General features: G+C 34.7%; 1 protein-coding gene across 2 annotated transcripts in view; it reads left to right on the forward strand.

Moving 5' to 3' along the window:
• The window catches only part of LOC136034974 (junctophilin-1-like), a 195,957-nt gene that overhangs the window by 76,770 nt on the left and 94,143 nt on the right, over positions 1-25,044 (forward strand). For both annotated transcript variants that reach the window (XM_065716536.1, XM_065716537.1), the window contains exon 5: positions 4,165-4,499. In XM_065716536.1, coding sequence (XP_065572608.1) covers positions 4,165-4,499 — 335 coding nt within the window. The remainder of the gene's footprint in view (positions 1-4,164; positions 4,500-25,044) is intronic.

Consider the following 25,044-nt stretch of genomic DNA (forward strand, 5'->3'; position numbering starts at 1 on the left):
TTCCAAGTTAATCAAGGTTCGAATTTGGCTCACCACATATGAAAAATTGAAACGAGATTCGCAGATTAATTTTGGAAGATTTATTCCATATATATAAGGGTTGCCCCCTCCTAAATACATAACTCTTTATGCCAAAGCTATTGGCCCTTTTATAAAAATCTTCCTATTCCAATTAAACGGCCCCCGTGTTTAGTAAACCGTCAAGCTTTAGAGCAAAGAGTAATATATTTAGGAAGGGCAACTCTTCATATATGGAATAATTTCTGTTTGTCTTAGAAATATTGCCGGCGAATCCGGGTCACCCTCTATGCGACATACCCCTCCCCCTCACGGAAAAATCCACCGTGCAAGTTTCATATAACGTAAAGTGCACCCCCCGTCACATTCCCTCCAGATAGTTCCATCCTTGCTGAGAAACCCCCTCCCTGAAAAATTGCTTGCGGACGATTCAACATGAAAAATTCTCCTTAACATTCCTTCATTTAAATAAGGCTTTAATCTCTAATCGGTTTCTTGATAACGCGAGAAATGCCCCCTTCCGTGAAAGCTATTTCCCAGAAAACAAAACACAAGGCCAAAAGCCCCTGGACAATTTCCCCTGAGCATCTTTGAATGAAAAATTTAGTAAAGAGAATGTAAGATTAATCAAAAACAATTCGTATAGTAATTCTGTCAAATCCCCCAGTATCCCCTCGAATTGTCTCCTCCCCCCCAGAAATTTCCCTCTCCAAGGAAGATTCTTCCCATTGAAATTGAGCCCAAATACAATCGCCCCTCCCCCCCAAAAAAAGTCTGTATAATTCCCAATAACAAATACTCTACGTAAACAAGGGGCGAGTTTCATGACTTACAAGCCTCTCTCATGGACTCTGGGGGGTTATTTTACACCTAAAGGCATACTTATTTGATCTTCCAACTAAACTGAACAAAATGGCTATCTCAAAGTCTTGGTCGAATAATTTTGGGCAAAAATGGGCGAGGGAGGAGGTTCGGTTGCCCTCCAATCTTTTTGGTCACTTAAAAGACTCTAGAACTCTTAATTTCGATTCAAATGAGCCCTCTCACCATATTCTAGGAACAGTGGATCGATATGATCACCCCTAGGGGAAAAATCAAAATCAACACTCATCCGTGATTTTTCTTCAAAACATACATAAATCCACATTTTTGAACAAAGGAGCTTGAAACCTCTAGAATACGGTTCTCTGATACGCTGAATCTGATGGTATGATTTTTATTAAGATTTTATGACTTTCAGTGGGTGTTTTACCCTTTTTTCGAAAATGAGGCAAATTTTACCTGGCTCGTAACTTTTGATGGGTAAAACTAAACTTGATGAACTTTATATATTTACAATCAGCATGAAAATACGATTCTTTTGATATATCTTTGGTATCAAAATTCTATTTTTTTAGTATTTTGGTCACTATTGAGCTGGGTTACTCCTTAGCTCCTTACTTATAGTTCGTTACCATGAACTGTTTTGAAACTGTTTGAAGACTTTTTCTATGTTAGTGACTCAAAAATGAATACCGTTACTCAAGAGTTAAGTGAATGAGGTTGAGCTGGATTTGGGTTGACTTTAACGGAAATTGGGCTTCAATGAGCCAAATTAAAGGGAGGTTTAGTTGAGAGGGGTTTAGCTGTAGGAGGTTTGAGTTCGATGAGCGTTGAGTTGAACAAGGGTTGAGTTAAATGACTTGATTTTAATGGGTTCGTGTAACAATATTCATTTTTTTCACACTAGCACAACAGAGGAAGAATTTACTCGTTCAAATTTTCTGCAATAAATTTTTGAATTTTAACATTTAGAAAGGCAATTAGTAAATAAAAGTACATGCGTGTGCCAACTGGCTATATGCTTTCCCGAAAAGGCTTTTATAGTGCTTTCCCGATAAGGCTTTTCGGAAAGTACTAGGTAAACTTTAGCGTGAAGAACGGGGGTGAGAATAAAGGTTGGTAATGGGGGCTGATAGCAGGGGCTGGGCTTATAGATTAATTCCTCTTCATTTTCAGTCATAAAATAGTTCCTTATTTTCGTTCGAAAAAAAATTAATGGTTCATTTCTTCAGTTTTGGTAAGTGAGGCATGCAAAACAATTTTCTTAGTTATAGCGCAAATGTTAAAAAATAAAATAAGTATAGATTTTAAAATTTTAGGTATTTTAATTTAAAACCATTCAGTATTGGGAAAATAATCTCAAGTATGTTTAAAGTAGGATATTTGTAAAGAAGTTATTTAGTAGCTGTCAGAAACAGCCAGAAATAAACTTCATTGGTCGGAAAATGTCATAATGGTTTCTCCCTCTTAATCTTTGGCAAAATTTCGCACCAAAACCACGGAACATCTTAGATTTGATCAGAATCAGATTGGATTTGATCAGTTCTCGTCTCCAAGGAAATTTTGAGGATCTTGGCTTCTTTATTTGAAATAAAAATCGAATTGGTGTTAATTCACAATGTCATAAAATACCAAACAAAAAGCATTACGTCCCCGACTGAGGCGGGGGAAGTCGTAATAAAAGACTTAAAAAAAATTCAAACTTCTTCGGAGGGTGTAAAGAGGGAGGCTTTGAATAGATTGGGATGGAGGAGAAGTGTCCGCAGCTGTATTGGTCTCAGATGACTTGCTAATGCAGTGAGTTGCTTGTAGAAGTAGTAACAGTAGTAATTGAGCATACGAATCAAAAGTATGAAAGGTATACACGATTTTACATAACAAGAAACAGAATAGAACAGTCTTGGAAAGAACTAATAAAATTAAACTGGATATTTGTTAAACCTTATCAGCTCAAGATTTTACTTCACTGCAATTTTCGTTTTATTTTAAATGTTGTAGTATAAAAGATAATATTTGTAATATAACCTATTTTCAGTAAATCTCCAATTACGCAGTAGGCTTTATACTTTTACAGTTAGGGAAGGGGGCAGTAGCCAAACTCTTATTTGTAGTTTTCATATTCGTTGTAAGCTTGATTTGTACATCCGATTTAAGTTTTACTCGTTTTAAGATTTATTTATTCATTTACGTTAGTGTCTGTTGTATGTTTGTTTCCTGTGATTGTTTATTTAATTGCTGTTCATTTTGGGTCTTATTTATTCCATAATAGTTAAAAATCTTTTTTTCTTTTTAAGCTGTAGTTGTATATTCAATTTAAGTTTTACTTGTTTTGATTCATCGATCATTTAAAGTACCAAGGACAGTAAAAAGCAAGTCTTATTGTTTAAATTGGTTAAGTGGAAACTTAAACAACCGTAAATAGTTTATAAAATTAGGAAAAAAAAATCAGGAGTTCAATTTGTAACAAAAACACGGGTACTTGTGTATTATACGCTACTCATTCATGTTTTTCATTTAATTAGAAACTGTTTCTTTGACGCTCAATTCATATGAAATATTGAAAAATACAATGAAAAATATAACAGTTTAGAAACAAATTCGGGCTATATATTTGCACATTGGGGGAGTGGGGTTAAAGTATAAAGGGTCAACTTCTAACTGTCCGAACATTTTACCCCACCGCCAATGTGCAAATATATAGCTTAAATTGTATTTTTTCCAATCTATTCTGTCACTTGTCTTTGTCTCGTCTCACGCTGAGCTGAAAAACACTAACGAAGAAACGGGTTTGTTCTTGATTTTTAGATAGAGTAAACTTGAGTGAGCGGTGTATATTACACAAGTACCAAAACACCACTACATGCAGGTATGCAGATCTTGATAGTAGTGGACAAACTCAAAAAAAGTAGGAGTGGCAAAAAACCAGCAAAAAAAATAAGACAAAAACAAATGGTACCAAACAGCTTAAGAAAACGCAGCTTTCCTTTGAAGGTGTGGTTGTCCTCGCGAATCGACAGGTTGTTAATGCTCAAGTTTTTACGAACGAACAGCGTTGTCAGGTTTAACTAATCAGTTTTGCTCACTCATTTTTACGCTTCAACATGGTAACCTTGACGAAAACGCGGTACTGCCCCAGATAGATCATGATTCTTAAATAACGAAAAAAATATTAACACTTATGATTTTAAGGTGTGAATAGACATAAGGTGGGTATAGGGGGGAGGAGATTTTTATTTTCATGCCCCTCATATTTCCAGTCTTATAAGTCAAATGCTTTCGACGGTCCATGTTCTTATGCTTGAGTAAGTCTTATTTCATTGTTAGGATGATCAACTGGATGCAAGTGTTACGGAAACATACATGGGCGAGTGGAAAAACGATAAACGGGCCGGATTCGGAATCAGTGAACGCTCTGATGGTCTAAAGTATGAGGGTGAATGGTTCAACAATAAAAAATATGGATACGGAGTTACTATATTCAAAGATGGATCTCGAGAAGAAGGAAAATATAAAAACAATGTTCTTATCACCTCACAGAAGAAGAAACATTTATTTTTGATAAGGTCAGCAAAATTTCGAGAGAGGGTTGATGCCGCAGTTAGTGCAGCACAGCGTGCATCTAAAATTGCTCTCCAGAAAGCTGATATTGCAGCATCACGGTAAGTAGTGCATTTAAAATACAGTTTTTTTTATATATTGTAATTAACATATTTAAGATAATAATACTGAGTGACTGGTAATCAAACGATACATTTTGTTTAGTTAAAGATTTAACTAGCACAAATGTGAACCAATCAGATTTTTTGAAATATTCTGATTGCTTGAAATATTATATGAAAAATTATAACTGGGTCAAATTAGTTCTAGGTGAATCTGGGTGTTAGCAAAATCAAATTATGAATGGGCCATTAGCTAATACACCGTTTCTTCTAAGAGATTTCCACAGTAGAGACCTAATCTTACAGCAAAGCAGACGAACTTAAAGGGAAAAAAAGCATTAAAAGTACATAAGAGAAAAAGAAAGTTTCCATATTTGTTCAGAAATGAAGGCATTGACATACATCATAAGCCTTATAGGAGGGAAATTTAAACAATAGGAATCCACGGACAGCAATGCATTCAGTCATGTTTTCTTCTGTTTTTTTTTTATTTTTTATTTATTCATTCATAGTAACTTGGTCGTTTTGAGCTTACGATGTTATAGTAAACTAATTTTTACTTGGTTTAAGCTTTAGAACATTTCCTTCCTTTTTATGGAAAAACTGTTTTTCTTAGTAAAATTACTTTGAAAAGATGGTTCATCTGAAATGTCAATTTAGGGATAAATACATTGGAGGATCCAGCAGGAATTGTTATTTATATTTTTCACTTAATCAAAATGTTTGAAAAAATATCAGCGAAAACTCTAGATAATTACAAAATACAACTTGTTCTTAAATAAGTGATTAAATAAAAAATATCAGCTTATTCATTTGAAATTAAGCGGCAATTTTAAAACCCAAGACCAAGTAAAATTATTCCGTATACGAGATGGGCTGCCCCCTCCATGACCCCTCACTTGTTACGATAAAAGTTTTCGTGTTTTTAAAAAATCTTCTTGTTCCAGTGAAACGCTCTTGTGTTTTAAGAGTCATTTCTTGAGAATTAGGCCAAAAATTCAAACTTTAGCGCAAAAACTAGGGGTTGATGAAGGGAGAGCACCCTCACATACGGAATGGCTTATCTTTTTCCAAGCTTTTATGTTGATCCCTACGTTCAGTTGAAAAACTTGTTTATTTCCGTTTAATTTCTGATGATTTTTCAAATCATGCCTGGAAATACACCTTCTTTCTTCCTGAAAAATATCCCCGAAAAGTATCTCCCCAACGACAAATTACTCCCGCAGAAAATTCCCTGGAAAATTTGCCCCTGCTGAATTTTATTTTCCGGACAATAATGGTCTTTTTATCTATTATTCTTTTTATTCTAAAGAATAAAAAATATAATTTACTATAATTAACATATTTATTTGATTTCTGATCTTCATTTCATGCCATGAATTCTCCCCCTCCTCCATCGAGAGTTTCCCTAGAAAATCCCCATTCCCATGGAAAGTTCCTCCTCGAAAACTTTACCTATATATCTTAATAACAGACACTATGCGTAAACAATGGGCAAATTCTTACCTTAAATCTTTATCCTCCTCATCCCCCGTGTAAAATTTCCCCTGACAAATTCCTCCTTAAAATTTCCTCCCCACGGAAAAGTAGCCCTACTAGAAATCCAGCCCTGTAGACAATCATCCCCTCCAAAAAAAAATAATACAGCTTATATCCCAATGGGCAAATTGGGCAAATTGAGTAACTTATATCTCTTTCTAAAGGGATTGTGGGGGGTCATGCCATACCCAGAGTCACAGTTATTGGACCTTTCAACTATGCTGAATCAAGTGTGTATCATAGAAATTATATCGGATGTTTTTAGTGAAAAAAATGGGCAAGGGATGGAAACTAGTTTCCCTTCAATACTTTTTGTAAATTAAGAAGGTACTAAAACTTTTAATTTCTCTTCAAATGAGCCTTTTTCCATTTTTTTACATTATCAGTTTGATACAATCACTCCTCGTGAATAAACAAAACAAATCAAATAAACAAAAAGGCATCCGTGATCTTTCTTCAGGCAGAAATCCCACGTTTTTCTAGAGAGGAGTTTGAAAATCCTATAGATGGGTTCTCGCGTCTGCTGAATCCAACAGTTTGATTTTTATTAATTTCACCTGACTTTTTGGGATGTTTCCCCCTTATCTAGAAAATAATGAAAATGTTCCAAAGCTTCTAGCTTGCGATGGGTAACACTAAACTTGATGAATTTTATATATATAGAATCAGCATAAAATTCTAATTATTTTTATTTATTAGGCCTAATTGTTGTCGAAATTGGGCTTCAAGTTAAAAAAAAAAAAACATTTCTCGGCAGCGAAGTGTAAGTAAGGAACGACTCGTTCTAATAGCAGCCAGAAATAAAAAAACGAAGTAGTGAAAGCAATACGCACATCATAGGCAACGCTATAGTGTTGCCTCTGATTTTTGGCTATGACCCCTTTCCCTAACTGCGAAATTACAAAGTCTACTGCGTCATTGGTGCTCTACTGAAAAATGTATGGTCAATCTTGTTTTTTTCTCATTTTTAAGGTCAATCTTGTAATTCATTCAACATTTTCTTTATTCATATGCAATATTACGCTAAGAAAAAACTGATTATCCTTCCACAAGGTTTCCGTTGAGCTCAGTGACAATACAAATGAGGGAATTGATGGCTGACCTCTCCCTCCTCCTAAATCGCAATTTTTTGAATTTCTGGATACTTCTTATGACTGCCCCCCCCAGAAACAATGCGCGTGTGTGTCTGGCTGATCACTTAAAAACAAAAAAAAATGAAAAATGGCAATATATGACAGAAATAAAATATTTTTGTTGCGTCAAAATTGTTTCATGGTTGTTATAGATGTTTTTAGTTACGAACTTCTTATTTCAAATTTTATTTCATACCTAAGAATTTATTATATGATTTTGCAACCAATGTCATAATCTGTTTTCCGCATAGAAACTCGTGTTTTCGACAGCCAAAAGGCAATAAACTTAGTTGATTAGACTTTCTATTGGAGAGGCCTTTTTATTGACTTCTTCTCTCACAATTGCAATTTTTTTACTCATGAATATGTTTTCCAAGGTCATATAGGATACCACGAGTGGAGTTTTCAGTTCTAAGTGTTAACCCCTCCCCTCCGATGTTAACTCCTCCCCCAGAAAATTCATCCCCTGGAAAACACTTTCCCTCGGATAATACACGTCAAGGAAAATATGCACCCGAGAAAAATACCCCCCCTTCCGGAGAGTACCCCCCTGTGAAAAATACCCCCTCTCCGAGAAAAAACACCCATCTAGAAAGTATCCCCATGGAAAATTCCCCTGGAAAATCCCCCCACCCTAAACCCCTCCGTGGAAAATAGGGAGTTCTAAATTTGAGATTTTCTTTTTTTTTTCGTAGGAGGAAGGAATTTTGGTACTTGTGTATAACAGGCCATTTTCTCAAACTTACGTTCTGTAAGGCTCGAGAACAAACCGGTATTTTCGTTAGTCTCTTTCTGCTTAGCGCAAGACAAGACAAAGACAAGTGATAGAATAGATGGGAAATATATAATTAGGCTGTATATTTGCACATGAGGTGGGGGAAAAGTATTTGGACACTTTGAAGTGAAAAAACAATTCTTACTTCATAATATGGAGAACAGCTGTACCTAACATATTTTGTACCCAGATCTGCTATAAAATAACCCCCCCCCCTTAATTTGTAAATATTTTGTCTGTTTTTGTTTTCTTTGTTCGTTTGTCCCAAGTTTTTTTTTTTTTTTTTTTAATAACGAAGAAACTAACGACAAAACCGATTTGTTATCGAGTTTTACACATCGTAAACTCGTGTATTATACGGATGACGTATAATACACAAATACCAGAATAACGGACAGAAACTAATACGTATTTAAAAGTAACTGTCCATTCCACAAGACCTATCTCTTTACAATAAAATTTTTGTTTTTTGTCCTAAATTCTTAAGGACGATTCCTGAAACACAATGGTCGTTTAATTAAAACAATAAGCTAAAATGCTAAAATGCTAGTTATTGTCACTTAGCTCAAACGAAACCTTGTGAAAGGATAATCAGTTTTTTTCTTGGCGTAATATTGCATATGAATAAAGAAAATGTTGAATGAATAAAAAGATTGACCTTAAAATGCGAGTTAGGTCACTGACCTAACTCGCTAAAATGCGAAAATGCTAGTTATTGTCACTGAGCTCAACCGAAACCTTGTGGAAGGATAATCAGTTTTTTTTTCTTGGCGTAATATTGCATATGAATAAGGAAAATGTTGAATGAATAACAAGATTGACCTTAAAATGCGACTTAGGTCACTGACCTAACTCGGTAAAATGCCAAAATGCTAGTTATTGTCACTGAGCTCAACCGAAACCTTGTGGAAGGATAATCAGTTTTTTTTCTTGGCGTAATATTGCATATGAATAAAGAAAATGTGGAATGAATAACAAGATTGACCTTAAAATGCGAGTTAGGTCACTGACTTAACTCGCTAAAATGCGAAAATGCTAGTTATTGTCACTGAGCTCAACCGAAACCTTGTGGAAGGATAATCAGTTTTTTTTTCTTGGCGTAATATTGCATTTGAATAAAGAAAATGTGGAATGAATAACAAGATTGACCTTAAAATGCGAGTTAGGTCACTGACTTAACCCGCTAAAATGCGAAAATGCTAGTTATTGTCACTGAGCTCAACCGAAACCTTGTGGAAGGATAATCAGTTTTTTTTGGCGTAATATTGCATATGAATAAAGAAAATGTGGAATGAATAACAAGATTAACCATAAAATGCGAGTCAGGTCACTGACTTAACTCGCTAAAATGCGAAAATGCCAGTTATTGTCACTGAGCTCAACCGAAACCTTGTGGAAGGATAATCAGTTTTTTTTTCTTGGCGTAATATTGCATATGAATAAAGAAAATGTGGAATGAATAACAAGATTGACCTTAAAATGCGAGTTAGGTCACTGACTTAACTCGCTAAAATGCGAAAATGCTAGTTATTGTCACTGAGCTAAACCGAAACCTTGTGGAAGGATAATCAGTTTTTTTTCTTGGCGTAATATTGCATTTGAATAAAGAAAATGTGGAATGAATAACAAGATTGACCTTAAAATGCGAGTTAGGTCACTGACTTAACCCGCTAAAATGCGAAAATGCTAGTTATTGTCACTGAGCTCAACCGAAACCTTGTGGAAGGATAATCAGTTTTTTTTTTCTTGGCGTAATATTGCATATGAATAAAGAAAATGTGGAATGAATAACAAGATTGACCTTAAAATGCGAGTTAGGTCACTGACTTAACTCGCTAAAATGCGAAAATGCTAGTTATTGTCACTGAGCTCAACCGAAACCTTGTGGAAGGATAATCAGTTTTTTTTTCTTGGCGTAATATTGCATTTGAATAAAGAAAATGTGGAATGAATAACAAGATTGACCTTAAAATGCGAGTTAGGTCACTGACTTAACCCGCTAAAATGCGAAAATGCTAGTTATTGTCACTGAGCTCAACCGAAACCTTGTGGAAGGATAATCAGTTTTTTTTCTTGGCGTAATATTGCATATGAATAAAGAAAATGTGGAATGAATAACAAGATTAACCATAAAATGCGAGTTAGGTCACTGACTTAACTCGCTAAAATGCGAAAATGCCAGTTATTGTCACTGAGCTCAACCGAAACCTTGTGGAAGGATAATCAGTTTTTTTTTTCTTGGCGTAATATTGCATATGAATAAAGAAAATGTGGAATGAATAACAAGATTGACCTTAAAATGCGAGTTAGGTCACTGACTTAACTCGCTAAAATGCGAAAATGCTAGTTATTGTCACTGAGCTAAACCGAAACCTTATGGAAGGATAATCAGTTTTTTTTCTTGGCGTAATAGTGCATATGAATAAAGAAAATGTGGAATGAATAACAACATTGACCTTAAAATGCGAGTTAGGTCACTGACTTAACTCGCTAAAATGCGAAAATGCTAGTTATTGTCACTGAGCTAAACCGAAACCTTGTGGAAGGATAATCATTTTTTTTTTCTTGGCGTAATATTGCATTTGAATAAAGAAAATGTGGAATGAATAACAAGATTGACCTTAAAATGCGAGTTAGGTCACTGACTTAACCCGCTAAAATGCGAAAATGCTAGTTATTGTCACTGAGCTCAACCGAAACCTTGTGGAAGGATAATCAGTTTTATTTTCTTGGCGTAATATTGCATTTGAATAAAGAAAATGTGGAATGAATAACAAGATTGACCTTAAAATGCGAGTTAGGTCACTGACTTAACCCGCTAAAATGCGAAAATGCTAGTTATTGTCACTGAGCTATACCGAAACCTTGTGGAAGGATAATCAGTTTTTTTGGCGTAATATTGCATATGAATAAAGAAAATGTGGAATGAATAACAAGATTAACCATAAAATGCGAGTTAGGTCACTGACTTAACTCGCTAAAATGCGAAAATGCCAGCTATTGTCACTGAGCTCAACCGAAACCTTGTGGAAGGATAATCAGTTTTTTTTTCTTGGCGTAATATTGCATATGAATAAAGAAAATGTGGAATGAATAACAAGATTGACCTTAAAATGCGAGTTAGGTCACTGACTTAACTCGCTAAAATGCGAAAATGCTAGTTATTGTCACTGAGCTAAACCGAAACCTTGTGGAAGGATAATCAGTTTTTTTTTCTTGGCGTAATAGTGCATATGAATAAAGAAAATGTGGAATGAATAACAACATTGACCTTAAAATGCGAGTTAGGTCACTGACTTAACTCGCTAAAATGCGAAAATGCTAGTTATTGTCACTGAGCTCAACCGAAACCTTGTGGAAGGATAATCAGTTTTTTTTCTTGGCGTAATATTGCATATGAATAAAGAAAATGTGGAATGAATAACAAGATTGACCTTAAAATGCCAGTTAGGTCACTGACCTAACTCGCTAAAATGCGAAAATGCTAGTTATTGTCACTGAGCTAAACCGAAAACTTGTGGAAGGATAATCAGTTTTTTTTTCTTGGCGTAATATTGCATATGAATAAAGAAAATGTGGAATGAATAACAAGATTGACCTTAAAATGTGAGTTAGGTCACTGACTTAACTCGCTAAAATGCGAAAATGCCAGTTTTTGTCACTGAGCTCAATCGAAACCTTGTGGAAGGATAATCAGTTTTTTTTTTCTTGGCGTAATAGTGCATATGAATAAAGAAAATGTGGAATGAATAACAAGATTGACCTTAAAATGCGAGTTAGGTCACTGACTTAACTCGCTAAAATGCGAAAATGCTAGTTATTGTCACTGAGCTCAACCGAAACCTTGTGGAAGGATAATCATTTTTTTTTTCTTGGCGTAATATTGCATATGAATAAAGAAAATGTGGAATGAATAACAAGATTGACCTTAAAATGTGAGTTAGGTCACTGACTTAACTCGCTAAAATGCGAAAATGCCAGTTATTGTCACTGAGCTCAACCGAAACCTTGTGGAAGGATAATCAGTTTTTTTTTCTTGGCGTAATAGTGCATATGAATAAAGAAAATGTGGAATGAATAACAAGATTGACCTTAAAATGCGAGTTAGGTCACTGACTTAACTCGCTAAAATGGGAAAATGCTAGTTATTGTCACTGAGCTCAACCTAAACCTTGTGGAAGGATAATCAGTTTTTTTTCTTGGCGTAATATTGCATATGAATAAAGAAAATGTGGAATGAATAACAAGATTGACCTTAAAATGCCAGTTAGGTCACTGACCTAACTCGGTAAAATGCCAAAATGCTAGTTATTGTCACTGAGCTCAACCGAAACCTTGTGGAAGGATAATCAGTTTTTTTTCTTGGCGTAATATTGCATATGAATAAAGAAAATGTGGAATGAATAACAAGATTGACCTTAAAATGCGAGTTAGGTCACTGACTTAACTCGCTAAAATGCGAAAATGCTAGTTATTGTCACTGAGCTCAACCGAAACCTTGTGGAATGATAATCAGTTTTTTTTTTGTCGTAATATTGCATATGAATAAAGAAAATGTGGAATGAATAACAAGATTGACCTTAAAATGCGAGTTAGGTCACTGACTTAACTCGCTAAAATGCGAAAATGCTAGTTATTGTTACTGAGCTCAACCGAAACCTTGTGGAAGGATAATCAGTTTTTTTCTTGGCGTAATATTGCATATGAATAAAGAAAATGTAGAATGAATAACAAGATTGACCTTAAAATGCGAGTTAGGTCACTGACTTAACTCGCTAAAATGCGAAAATGCTAGTTATTGTCACTGAGCTCAACCGAAACCTTGTGGAAGGATAATCAGTTTTTTTCTTGGCGTAATATTGCATATGAATAAAGAAAATGTTGGAATGAATAACAAGATTGACCTTAAAATGCCAGTTAGGTCACTGACTTAACTCGGTAAAATGCGAAAATGCTAGTTATTGTCACTGAGCTCAACCGAAACCTTGTGGAAGGATAATCAGTTTTTTTTTCTTGGCTAATATTGCATATGAATAAAGAAAATGTGGAATGAATAACAAGATTGACCTTAAAATGCGAGTTAGGTCACTGACTTAACTCGCTAAAATGCGAAAATGCTAGTTATTGTCACTGAGCTCAACCGAAACCTTGTGGAAGGATAATCAGTTTTTTTTTCTTGGCGTAATATTGCATATGAATAAAGAAAATGTGGAATGAATAACAAGATTGACCTTAAAATGCGAGTTAGGTCACTGACTTAACTCGCTAAAATGCGAAAATGCTAGTTATTGTCACTGAGCTCAACCGAAACCTTGTGGAAGGATAATCAGTTTTTTTTTCTTGGCGTAATATTGCATATGAATAAAGAAAATGTGGAATGAATAACAAGATTGACCTTAAAATGCGAGTTAGGTCACTGACTTAACTCGCTAAAATGCGAAAATGCTAGTTATTGTCACTGAGCTCAACCGAAACCTTGTGGAAGGATAATCAGTTTTTTTTTCTTGGCGTAATATTGCATATGAATAAAGAAAATGTGGAATGAATAACAAGATTGACCTTAAAATGCCAGTTAGGTCACTGACTTAACTCGCTAAAATGCGAAAATGCTAGTTATTGTCACTGAGCTCAACCGAAACCTTGTGGAAGGATAATCAGTTTTTTTTCTTGGCGTAATATTGCATATGAATAAAGAAAATGTTGAATGAATAACAAGATTGACCTTAAAATGCGACTTAGGTCACTGACCTAACTCGGTAAAATGCCAAAATGCTAGTTATTGTCACTGAGCTCAACCGAAACCTTGTGGAAGGATAATCAGTTTTTTTTTCTTGGCGTAATATTGCATATGAATAAAGAAAATGTTGAATGAATAACAAGATTGACCTTAAAATGCGACTTAGGTCACTGACTTAACTCGCTAAAATGCGAAAATGCTAGTTATTGTCACTGAGCTCAACCGAAACCTTGTGGAAGGATAATCAGTTTTTTTTTCTTGGCGTAATATTGCATATGAATAAAGAAAATGTTGAATGAATAACAAGATTGACCTTAAAATGCCAGTTAGGTCACTGACTTAACTCGCTAAAATGCGAAAATGCTAGTTATTGTCACTGAGCTCAACCGAAACCTTGTGGAAGGATAATCAGTTTTTTTTTTCTTGGCGTAATATTGCATATGAATAAAGAAAATGTTGAATGAATAACAAGATTGACCTTAAATTGCGACTTAGGTCACTGACCTAACTCGGTAAAATGCCAAAATGCTAGTTATTGTCACTGAGCTCAACCGAAACCTTGGTGAAGGATAATGAGTTTTTTTTCTCTTGGCGTAATATTGCATATGAATAAAGAAAATGTTGAATGAATAACAAGATTGACCTTAAAATGCGAGTTAGGTCACTGACTTAACTCGCTAAAATGCGAAAATGCTAGTTATTGTCACTGAGCTCAACCGAAACCTTGTGGAAGGATAATGAGTTTTTTTTTCTTGGCGTAATATTGCATATGAATAAAGAAAATGTTAAATGAATAACAAGATTGACCTTAAAATGCGAGTTAGGTCACTGACTTAACTCGCTAAAATGCGAAAATGCTAGTTATTGTCACTGAGCTCAACCGAAACCTTGTGGAAGGATAATCAGTTTTTTTTCTTGGCGTAATATTGCATATGAATAAAGAAAATGTTGAATGAATAACAAGATTGACCTTAAAATGCGAGCTTAGGTCACTGACCTAACTCGGTAAAATGCCAGAATACTAGTTATTGTCTCTGAGCTCAACCGAAACCTTGTGGAAGGATAATCAGTTTTTTTTCTTGGCGTAATATTGCATATGAATAAAGAAAATGTTGAATGAATAACAAGATTGACCTTAAAATGCGAGTTAGGTCACTGACCTAACTCGGTAAAATGCCAAAATGCTAGTTATTGTCACTGAGCTCAACCGAAACCTTGTGGAAGGATAATCAGTTTTTTTTCTTGGCGCAATATTGCATATGAATAAAGAAAATGTTGAATGAATAACAAGATTGACCTTAAAATGCCAGTTAGGTCACTGACCTAACTCGATAAAATGCCAAAATGCTAGTTATTGTCACTGAGCTCAACCGAAACCTTGTGGAAGGATAATCAGTTTTTTTTCTTGGCGTAATATTGCATATGAATAAAGATTTGTTGAATGAATAACAAGATTGACCTTAAAATGCGAGTTAGGTCACTGACTTAACTCGGTAAAATGCCAAAATGCTAGTTATTGTCACTGAGATCAACCGAAACCTTGTGGAAGGATAATCAGTTTTTTTTTCTTGGCGTAATATTGCATATGAATAAAGAAAATGTTGAATGAATAACAAGATTGACCTTAAAATGCGAGTTAGGTCACTGACCTAACTCGGTAAAATGCCCAAATGCTAGTTATTGTCACTGAGCTCAACCGAAACCTTGTGGAAGGATAATCAGTTTTTTTTCTTGGCGTAATATTGCATATGAATAAAGAAAATGTCGAATGAATAACAAGATTGACCTTAAAATGCGACTTAGGTCACTGACCTAACTCGATAAAATGCCAAAATGCTAGTTATTGTCACTGAGCTCAACCGAAACCTTGTGGAAGGATAATCAGTTTTTTTTCTTGGCGTAATATTGCATATGAATAAAGAAAATGTTGAATGAATAACAAGATTGACCTTAAAATGCGAGTTAGGTCACTGACTTAACTCGGTAAAATGCCAAAATGCTAGTTATTGTCACTGAGCTCAACCGAAACCTTGTGGAAGGATAATCAGTTTTTTTTTCTTGGCGTAATATTGCATATGAATAAAGAAAATGTTGAATGAATATCAAGATTGACCTTAAAATGCGAGTTAGGTCACTGACTTAACTCGCTAAAATGCGAAAATGCTAGTTATTGTCACTGAGCTCAACCGAAACCATGTGGAAGGATAATCAGTTTTTTTTTTCTTGGCGTAATATTGCATATGAATAAAGAAAATGTTGAATGAATAACAAGATTGACCTTAAAATGCGACTTAGGTCACTGACCTAACTCGGTAAAATGCCAAAATGCTAGTTATTGTCACTGAGCTCAACCGAAACCTTGTGGAAGGATAATCAGTTTTTTTTCTTGGCGTAATATTGCATATGAATAAAGAAAATTTGGAATGAATAACAAGATTGACCTTAAAATGCGAGTTAGGTCACTGACTTAACTCGCTAAAATGCCAAAATGCTAGCTATTGTTACTGAGCTCAACCGAAACCTTGTGGAAGGATAATCAGTTTTTTTTTCTTGGCGTAATATTGCATTGAATAAAGAAAATGTGGAATGAATAACAAGATTGACCTTAAAATGCGAGTTAGGTCACTGACTTAACTCGCTAAAATGCGAAAATACTAGTTATTGTCACTGAGCTCAACCGAAACCTTGTGGAAGGATAATCAGTTTTTTTTCTTGGCGTAATATTGCATATGAATAAAGAAAATGTGGAATGAATAACAAGATTGACCTTAAAATGCGAGTTAGGTCACTGACTTAACTCGCTAAAATGCGAAAAAGCTAGTTATTGTCACTGAGCTCAACCGAAATCTTGTGGAAGGATAATCAGTTTTTTTTTGGCGTAATATTGCATATGAATAAAGAAAATGTGGAATGAATAACAAGATTGACCTTAAAATGCCAGTTAGGTCACTGACTTAACTCGCTAAAATGCGAAAATGCTAGTTATTGTCACTGAGCTCAACCGAAATCTTGTGGAAGGATAATCAGTTTTTTTTTCTTGGCGTTATATTGCATATGAATAAAGAAAATGTGGAATGAATAACAAGATTGACCTTAAAATGCCAGTTAGGTCACTGACTTAACTCGCTAAAATGCGAAAATGCTAGTTATTGTCACTGAGCTCAACCGAAACCTTGTGGAAGGATAATCAGTTTTTTTTTCTTGGCGTAATATTGCATATGAATAAAGAAAATGTGGAATGAATAACAAGACTGACCTTAAAATGCGAGTTAGGTCACTGACTTAACTCGGTAAAATGCGAAAATGCTAGTTATTGTCACTGAGCTCAACCGAAACCTTGTGGAAGGATAATCAGTTTTTTTTTCTTGGCGTAATATTGCATATGAATAAAGAAAATGTTGAATGAATAACAAGATTGACCTTAAAATGCGACTTAGGTCACTGACCTAACTCGATAAAATGCCAAAACGCTAGTTATTGTCACTGAGCTCAACCGAAACCTTGTGGAAGGATAATCAGTTTTTTTTCTTGGCGTAATATTGCATATGAATAAAGAAAATGTGGAATGAATAACAAGATTGACCTTAAAATGCGAGTTAGGTCACTGACTTAACTCGCTAAAATGCGGAAATGCTAGTTATTGTCACTGAGCTCAACCGAAACCTTGTGGAAGGATAATCAGTTTTTTTTTCTTGGTGTAATATTGCATATGAATAAAGAAAATGTTGAATGAATAACAAGATTGACCTTAAAATGCCAGTTAGGTCACTGACTTAACTCGCTAAAATGCGAAAATGCTGGTTATTGTCACTGAGCTCAACCGAAACCTTGTGGAAGGATAATCAGTTTTTTTCTTGGCGTAATATTGCATATGAATAAGAAAATGTTGAATGAATAACAAGATTGACCTTAAATTGTGACTTAGGTCACTGACCTAACTCGGTAAAATGCCAAAATGCTAGTTATTGTCACTGAGCTCAACCGAAACCTTGTGGAAGGATAATCAGTTTTTTTTTCTTGGCGTAATATTGCATATGAATAAAGAAAATGTTGAATGAATAACAAGATTGACCTTAAAATGCGAGTTAGGTCACTGACCTAACTCGGTAAAATGCCAAACTGCTAGTTATTGTCACTGAGCTCAACCGAAACCTTGTGGAAGGATAATCAGTTTTTTTTTCTTGGCGTAATATTGCATATGAATAAAGAAAATGTTGAATGAATAACAAGATTGACCTTAAAATGCGAGTTAGGTCACTGACTTAACTCGCTAAAATGCGAAAATGCTAGTTATTGTCACTGAGCTCAACCGAAACCTTGTGGAAGGATAATCAGATATTTTTTTTCTTGGCGTAATATCGCATATGAATAAAAAAAATGTTGAATGAATAACAAGATTGACCTTAAAATGCGACTTAGGTCACTGACCTAACTCGGTAAAATGCCAAAATGCTAGTTATTGTCTCTGAGCTCAACCGAAACCTTGTGGAAGGATAATCAGTTTTTTTTTCTTGGCGTAATGTTGCATATGAATAAAGAAAATGTTGAATGAATAACAAGATTGACCTTAAAATGCGAGTTAGGTCACTGACCTAACTCGGTAAAATGCCAAAATGCTAGTTATTGTCACTGAGCTCAACCGAAACCTTGTGGAAGGATAATCAGTTTTTTTTTCTTGGCGTAATATTGCATATGAATAAAGAAAATGTTGAATGAATAACAAGATTGACCTTAAAATGCGATTAGGTCACTGACTTAACTCGCTAAAATGCGAAAATGCTAGTTATTGTCACTGAGCTCAACCGAAACCTTGTGGAAGGATAATCAGTTTTTTTTTTCTTGGCGTAATATTGCATATGAATAAAGAAAATGTTGAATGAATAACAAGATTGACCTTAAAATGCGAGTTAGGTCACTGACTTAACTCTCTAAAATGTGAAAATGCTAGTTATTGTCACTGAGCTCAACCGAAACCTTGTGGAAGGATAATCAGTTTTTTTTTCTTGGCGTAATATTGCATATGAATAAAGAAAATGTTGAATGAATAACAAGATTGACCTTAAAATGCGAGTTAGGTCACTGACTTAACTCGCTAAAATGCGAAAATGCTAGTTATTGTCACTGAGCTCAACCGAAACCTTGTGGAAGGATAATCAGTTTTTTTTTCTTGGCGTAATATTGCATATGAATAAAGAAAATGTTGAATGAATAACAAGATTGACCTTAAAATGCCAGTTAGGTCACTGACTTAACTCGCTAAAATGCGAAAATGCTAGTTATTGTCACTGAGCTCAACCGAAACCTTGTGGAAGGATAATCAGTTTTTTTTTTCTTGGCGTAATATTGCATATGAATAAAGAAAATGTGGAATGAATAACAAGATTGACCTTAAAATGCGAGTTAGGTCACTGACTTAACTCGCTAAAATGCGAAAATGCTAGTTATTGTCACTGAGCTCAACCGAAACCTTGTGGAAGGATAATCAGTTTTTTTTTCTTGGCGTAATATTGCATATGAATAAAGAAAATGTTGAATGAATAACAAGATTGACCTTAAAATGCCAGTTAGGTCACTGACTTAACTCGCTAAAATGCGAAAATGCTAGTTATTGTCACTGAGCTCAACCGAAACCTTGTGGAAGGATAATCAGTTTTTTTTTCTTGGCGTAATATTGCATATGAATAAAGAAAATGTTGAATGAATAACAAGATTGACCTTAAAATGCCAGTTAGGTCACTGACTTAACTCGCTAAAATGCGAAAATGCTAGTTATTGTCACTGAGCTCAACCGAAACCTTGTGGAAGGATAATCAGTTTTTTTTTTCTTGGCGTAATATTGCATATGAATAAAGAAAATGTGGAATGAATAACAAGATTGACCTTAAAATGCGAGTTAGGTCACTGACTTAACTCGCTAAAATGCGAAAATGCTAGTTATTGTCACTGAGCTCAACCGAAACCTTGTGGAAGGATAATCAGTTTTTTTTTCTTGGCGTAATATTGCATATGAATAAAGAAAATGTTGAATGAATAACAAGATTGACCTTAAAATGCGACTTAGGTCACTGACCTAACTCGGTAAAATGCCAAAATGCTAGTTATTGTCACTGAGCTCAACCGAAACCTTGTGGAAGGATAATCAATTTTTTTTTCTTGGCTTATTATTGCATATGAATAAAGAAAATGTTGAATGAATAACAAGATTGACCTTAAAATGCGACTTAGGTCACTGATCTAACTCGGTAAAATGCCAAAATGCTAGTTATTGTCACTGAGCTCAACCGAAACCTTGTGGAAGGATAATCATTTTTTTTTCTTGGCGTAATATTGCATATGAATAAAGAAAATGTGGAATGAATAACAAGATTGACCTTAAAATGCGAGTTAGGTCACTGACTTAACTCGCTAAAATGCGAAAATGCTAGTTATTGTCACTGAGCTCAACCGAAACCTTGTGGAAGGATAATCAGTTTTTTTTCTTGGCGTAATATTGCATATGAATAAAGAAAATGTTGAATGAATAACAAGATTCACCTTAAAATGCGACTTAGGTCACTGACCTAACTCGGTAAAATGCCAAAATGCTAGTTATTGTCACTGAGCTCAACCGAAACCTTGTGGAAGGATAATCAATTTTTTTTTCTTGGCTTATTATTGCATATGAATAAAGAAAATGTTGAATGAATAACAAGATTGACCTTAAAATGCGACTTAAGTCACTGACTAACTCGGTAAAATGCCAAAATGCTAGTTATTGTCACTGAGCTCAACCGAAACCTTGTGGAAGGATAATCAATTTTTTTTCTTGGCTTATTATTGCATATGAATAAAGAAAATGTTGAATGAATAACAAGATTGACCTTAAAATGCGACTTAAGTCACTGACCTAACTCGGTAAAATGCCAAAATGCTAGTTATTGTCACTGAGCTCAACCGAAACCTTGTGGAAGGATAATCAGTTTTTTTTCTTGGCGTAATATTGCATATGAATAAAGAAAATGTTGAATGAATAACAAGATTACCTTAAAATGCGAGTTAGGTCACTGACCTAACTCGGTAAAATGCCAAACTGCTAGTTATTGTCACTGAGCTCAACCGAAACCTTGTGGAAGGATAATCATTTTTTTTCTTGGCGTAATATTGCATATGAATAAAGAAAATGTTGAATGAATAACAAGATTGACCTTAAAATGCGACTTAGGTCACTGACCTAACTCGCTAAAATGCCAAAATGCTAGTTATTGTCACTGAGCTCAACCGAAACCTTGTGGAAGGATAATCAGATTTTTTTTCTTGGCGTAATATTGCATATGAATAAAAAAAATGTTGAATGAATAACAAGATTGACCTTAAAATGCGACTTAGGTCACTGACCTAACTCGGTAAAATGCCAAAATGCTAGTTATTGTCTCTGAGCTCAACCGAAACCTTGTGGAAGGATAATCAGTTTTTTTTTCTTGGCGTAATGTTGCATATGAATAAAGAAAATGTTGAATGAATAACAAGATTGACCTTAAAATGCGAGTTAGGTCACTGACCTAACTCGGTAAAATGCCAAAATGCTAGTTATTGTCACTGAGCTCAACCGAAACCTTGTGGAAGGATAATCAGCTTTTTTTCTTGGCGTAATATTGCATATGAATAAAGAAAATGTTGAATGAATAACAAGATTGACCTTAAAATGCGAGTTAGGTCACTGACTTAACTCGCTAAAATGCGAAAATGCTAGTTATTGTCACTGAGCTCAACCGAAACCTTGTGGAAGGATAATCAGTTTTTTTTCTTGGCGTAATATTGCATATGAATAAAGAAAATGTTGAATGAATAACAAGATTGACCTTAAAATGCGATTTAGGTCACTGACTTAACTCGGTAAAATGCCAAAATGCTAGTTATTGTCACTGAGCTCAACCGAAACCTTGTGGAAGGATAATCAGTTTTTTTTTCTTGGCGTAATATTGCATATGAATAAAGAAAATGTTGAATGAATAACAAGATTGACCTTAAAATGCGAGTTAGGTCACTGACTTAACTCTCTAAAATGCGAAAATGCTAGTTATTGTCACTGAGCTCAACCGAAACCTTGTGGAAGGATAATCAGTTTTTTTTTCTTGGCGTAATATTGCATATGAATAAAGAAAATGTTGAATGAATAACAAGATTGACCTTAAAATGCGAGTTAGGTCACTGACTTAACTCGCTAAAATGCGAAAATGCTAGTTATTGTCACTGAGCTCAACCGAAACCTTGTGGAAGGATAATCAGTTTTTTTTCTTGGCGTAATATTGCATATGAATAAAGAAAATGTGGAATGAATAACAAGATTGACCTTAAAATGCGAGTTAGGTCACTGACTTAACTCGCTAAAATGCGAAAATGCTAGTTATTGTCACTGAGCTCAACCGAAACCTTGTGGAAGGATAATCAGTTTTTTTTTCTTGGCGTAATATTGCATATGAATAAAGAAAATGTGGAATGAATAACAAGATTGACCTTAAAATGCGAGTTAGGTCACTGACTTAACTCGCTAAAATGCGAAAATGCTAGTTATTGTCACTGAGCTCAACCGAAACTTGTGGAAGGATAATCAGTTTTTTTTTCTTGGCGTAATATTGCATATGAATAAAGAAAATGTTGAATGAATAACAAGATTGACCTTAAAATGCGAGTTAGGTCACTGACTTAACTCGCTAAAATGCGAAAATGCTAGTTATTGTCACTGAGCTCAACCGAAACCTTGTGGAAGGATAATCAGTTTTTTTTTCTTGGCGTAATATTGCATATGAATAAAGAAAATGTGGAATGAATAACAAGATTGACCTTAAAATGCGAGTTAGGTCACTGACTTAACTCGCTAAAATGCGAAAATGCTAGTTATTGTCACTGAGCTCAACCGAAATCTTGTGGAAGGATAATCAGTTTTTTTTTCTTGGCGTAATATTGCATATGAATAAAGAAAATGTGGAATGAATAACAAGATTGACCTTAAAATGCGAGTTAGGTCACTGACTTAACTCGCTAAAATGCGAAAATGCTAGTTATTGTCACTGAGCTCAACCGAAACTTGTGGAAGGATAATCAGTTTTTTTTCTTGGCGTAATATTGCATATGAATAAAGAAAATGTTGAATGAATAACAAGATTGACCTTAAAATGCGACTTAGGTCACTGACCTAACTCGATAAAATGCCAAAATGCTAGTTATTGTCACTGAGCTCAACCGAAACCTTGTGGAAGGATAATCAGTTTTTTTTTCTTGGCGTAATATTGCATATGAATAAAGAAAATGTGGAATGAATAACAAGATTGACCTTAAAATGCGAGTTAGGTCACTGACTTAACTCGCTAAAATGCGAAAATGCTAGTTATTGTCACTGAGCTCAACCGAAATCTTGTGGAAGGATAATCAGTTTTTTTCTTGGCGTAATATTGCATATGAATAAAGAAAATGTGGAATGAATAACAAGATTGACCTTAAAATGCGAGTTAGGTCACTGACTTAACTCGCTAAAATGCGAAAATGCTAGTTATTGTCACTGAGCTCAACCGAAACCTTGTGGAAGGATAATCAGTTTTTTTTCTTGGCGTAATATTGCATATGAATAAAGAAAATGTTGAATGAATAACAAGATTGACCTTAAAATGCGACTTAGGTCACTGACCTAACTCGGTAAAATGCCAAAATGCTAGTTATTGTCACTGAGCTCAACCGAAACCTTGTGGAAGGATAATCAGTTTTTTTTTCTTGGCGTAATAGTTGCATATGAATAAAGAAAATGTTGAATGAATAACAAGATTGACCTTAAAATGCGAGTTAGGTCACTGACCTAACTCGGTAAAATGCCAAAATGCTAGTTATTGTCACTGAGCTCAACCGAAACCTTGTGGAAGGATAATCATTTTTTTCTTGGCGTAATATTGCATATGAATAAAGAAAATGTTGAATGAATAACAAGATTGACCTTAAAATGCGAGTTAGGTCACTGACTTAACTCGCTAAAATGCGAAAATGCTAGTTATTGTCACTGAGCTCAACCGAAACCTTGTGGAAGGATAATCAGTTTTTTTTCTTGGCGTAATATTGCATATGAATAAAGAAAATGTTGAATGAATAACAAGATTGACCTTAAAATGCGACTTAGGTCACTGACCTAACTCGGTAAAATGCCAAAATGCTAGTTATTGTCACTGAGCTCAACCGAAACCTTGTGGAAGGATAATCAGTTTTTTTTCTTGGCGTAATATTGCATATGAATAAAGAAAATGTTGAATGAATAACAAGATTGACCTTAAAATGCGAGTTAGGTCACTGACCTAACTCGGTAAAATGCCAAAATGCTAGTTATTGTCACTGAGCTCAACCGAAACCTTGTGGAAGGATAATCAGTTTTTTTTTCTTGGCGTAATATTGCATATGAATAAAGAAAATGTTGAATGAATAACAAGATTGACCTTAAAATGCGAGTTAGGTCACTGACCTAACTCGCTAAAATGCCAAAATGCTAGTTATTGTCACTGAGCTCAACCGAAACCTTGTGGAAGGATAATCAGTTTTTTTTCTTGGCGTAATATTGCATATGAATAAAGAAAATGTTGAATGAATAACAAGATTGACCTTAAAATGCGACTTAGGTCACTGACCTAACTCGGTAAAATGCCAAAATGCTAGTTATTGTCACTGAGCTCAACCGAAACCTTGTGGAAGGATAATCAGTTTTTTTTCTTGGCGTAATATTGCATATGAATAAAGAAAATGTTGAATGAATAACAAGATTGACCTTAAAATGCGAGTTAGGTCACTGACTTAACTCGGTAAAATGCCAAAATGCTAGTTATTGTCACTGAGCTCAACCGAAACCTTGTGGAAGGATAATCAGTTTTTTTTTCTTGGCGTAATATTGCATATGAATAAAGAAAATGTTGAATGAATAACAAGATTGACCTTAAAATGCGAGTTAGGTCACTGACCTAACTCGCTAAAATGCCAAAATGCTAGTTATTGTCACTGAGCTCAACCGAAACCTTGTGGAAGGATAATCAGTTTTTTTTCTTGGCGTAATATTGCATATGAATAAAGAAAATGTTGAATGAATAACAAGATTGACCTTAAAATGCGATTTAGGTCACTGACTTAACTCGGTAAAATGCCAAAATGCTAGTTATTGTCACTGAGCTCAACCGAAACCTTGTGGAAGGATAATCAGTTTTTTTTCTTGGCGTAATATTGCATATGAATAAAGAAAATGTTGAATGAATAACAAGATTGACCTTAAAATGCGAGTTAGGTCACTGACCTAACTCGGTAAAATGCCAAAATGCTAGTTATTGTCACTGAGCTCAACCGAAACCTTGTGGAAGGATA

This window comes from Artemia franciscana, chromosome 13, assembly GCF_032884065.1.
Source record: "Artemia franciscana chromosome 13, ASM3288406v1, whole genome shotgun sequence".
NCBI classification, from domain to species: domain Eukaryota; kingdom Metazoa; phylum Arthropoda; class Branchiopoda; order Anostraca; family Artemiidae; genus Artemia; species Artemia franciscana.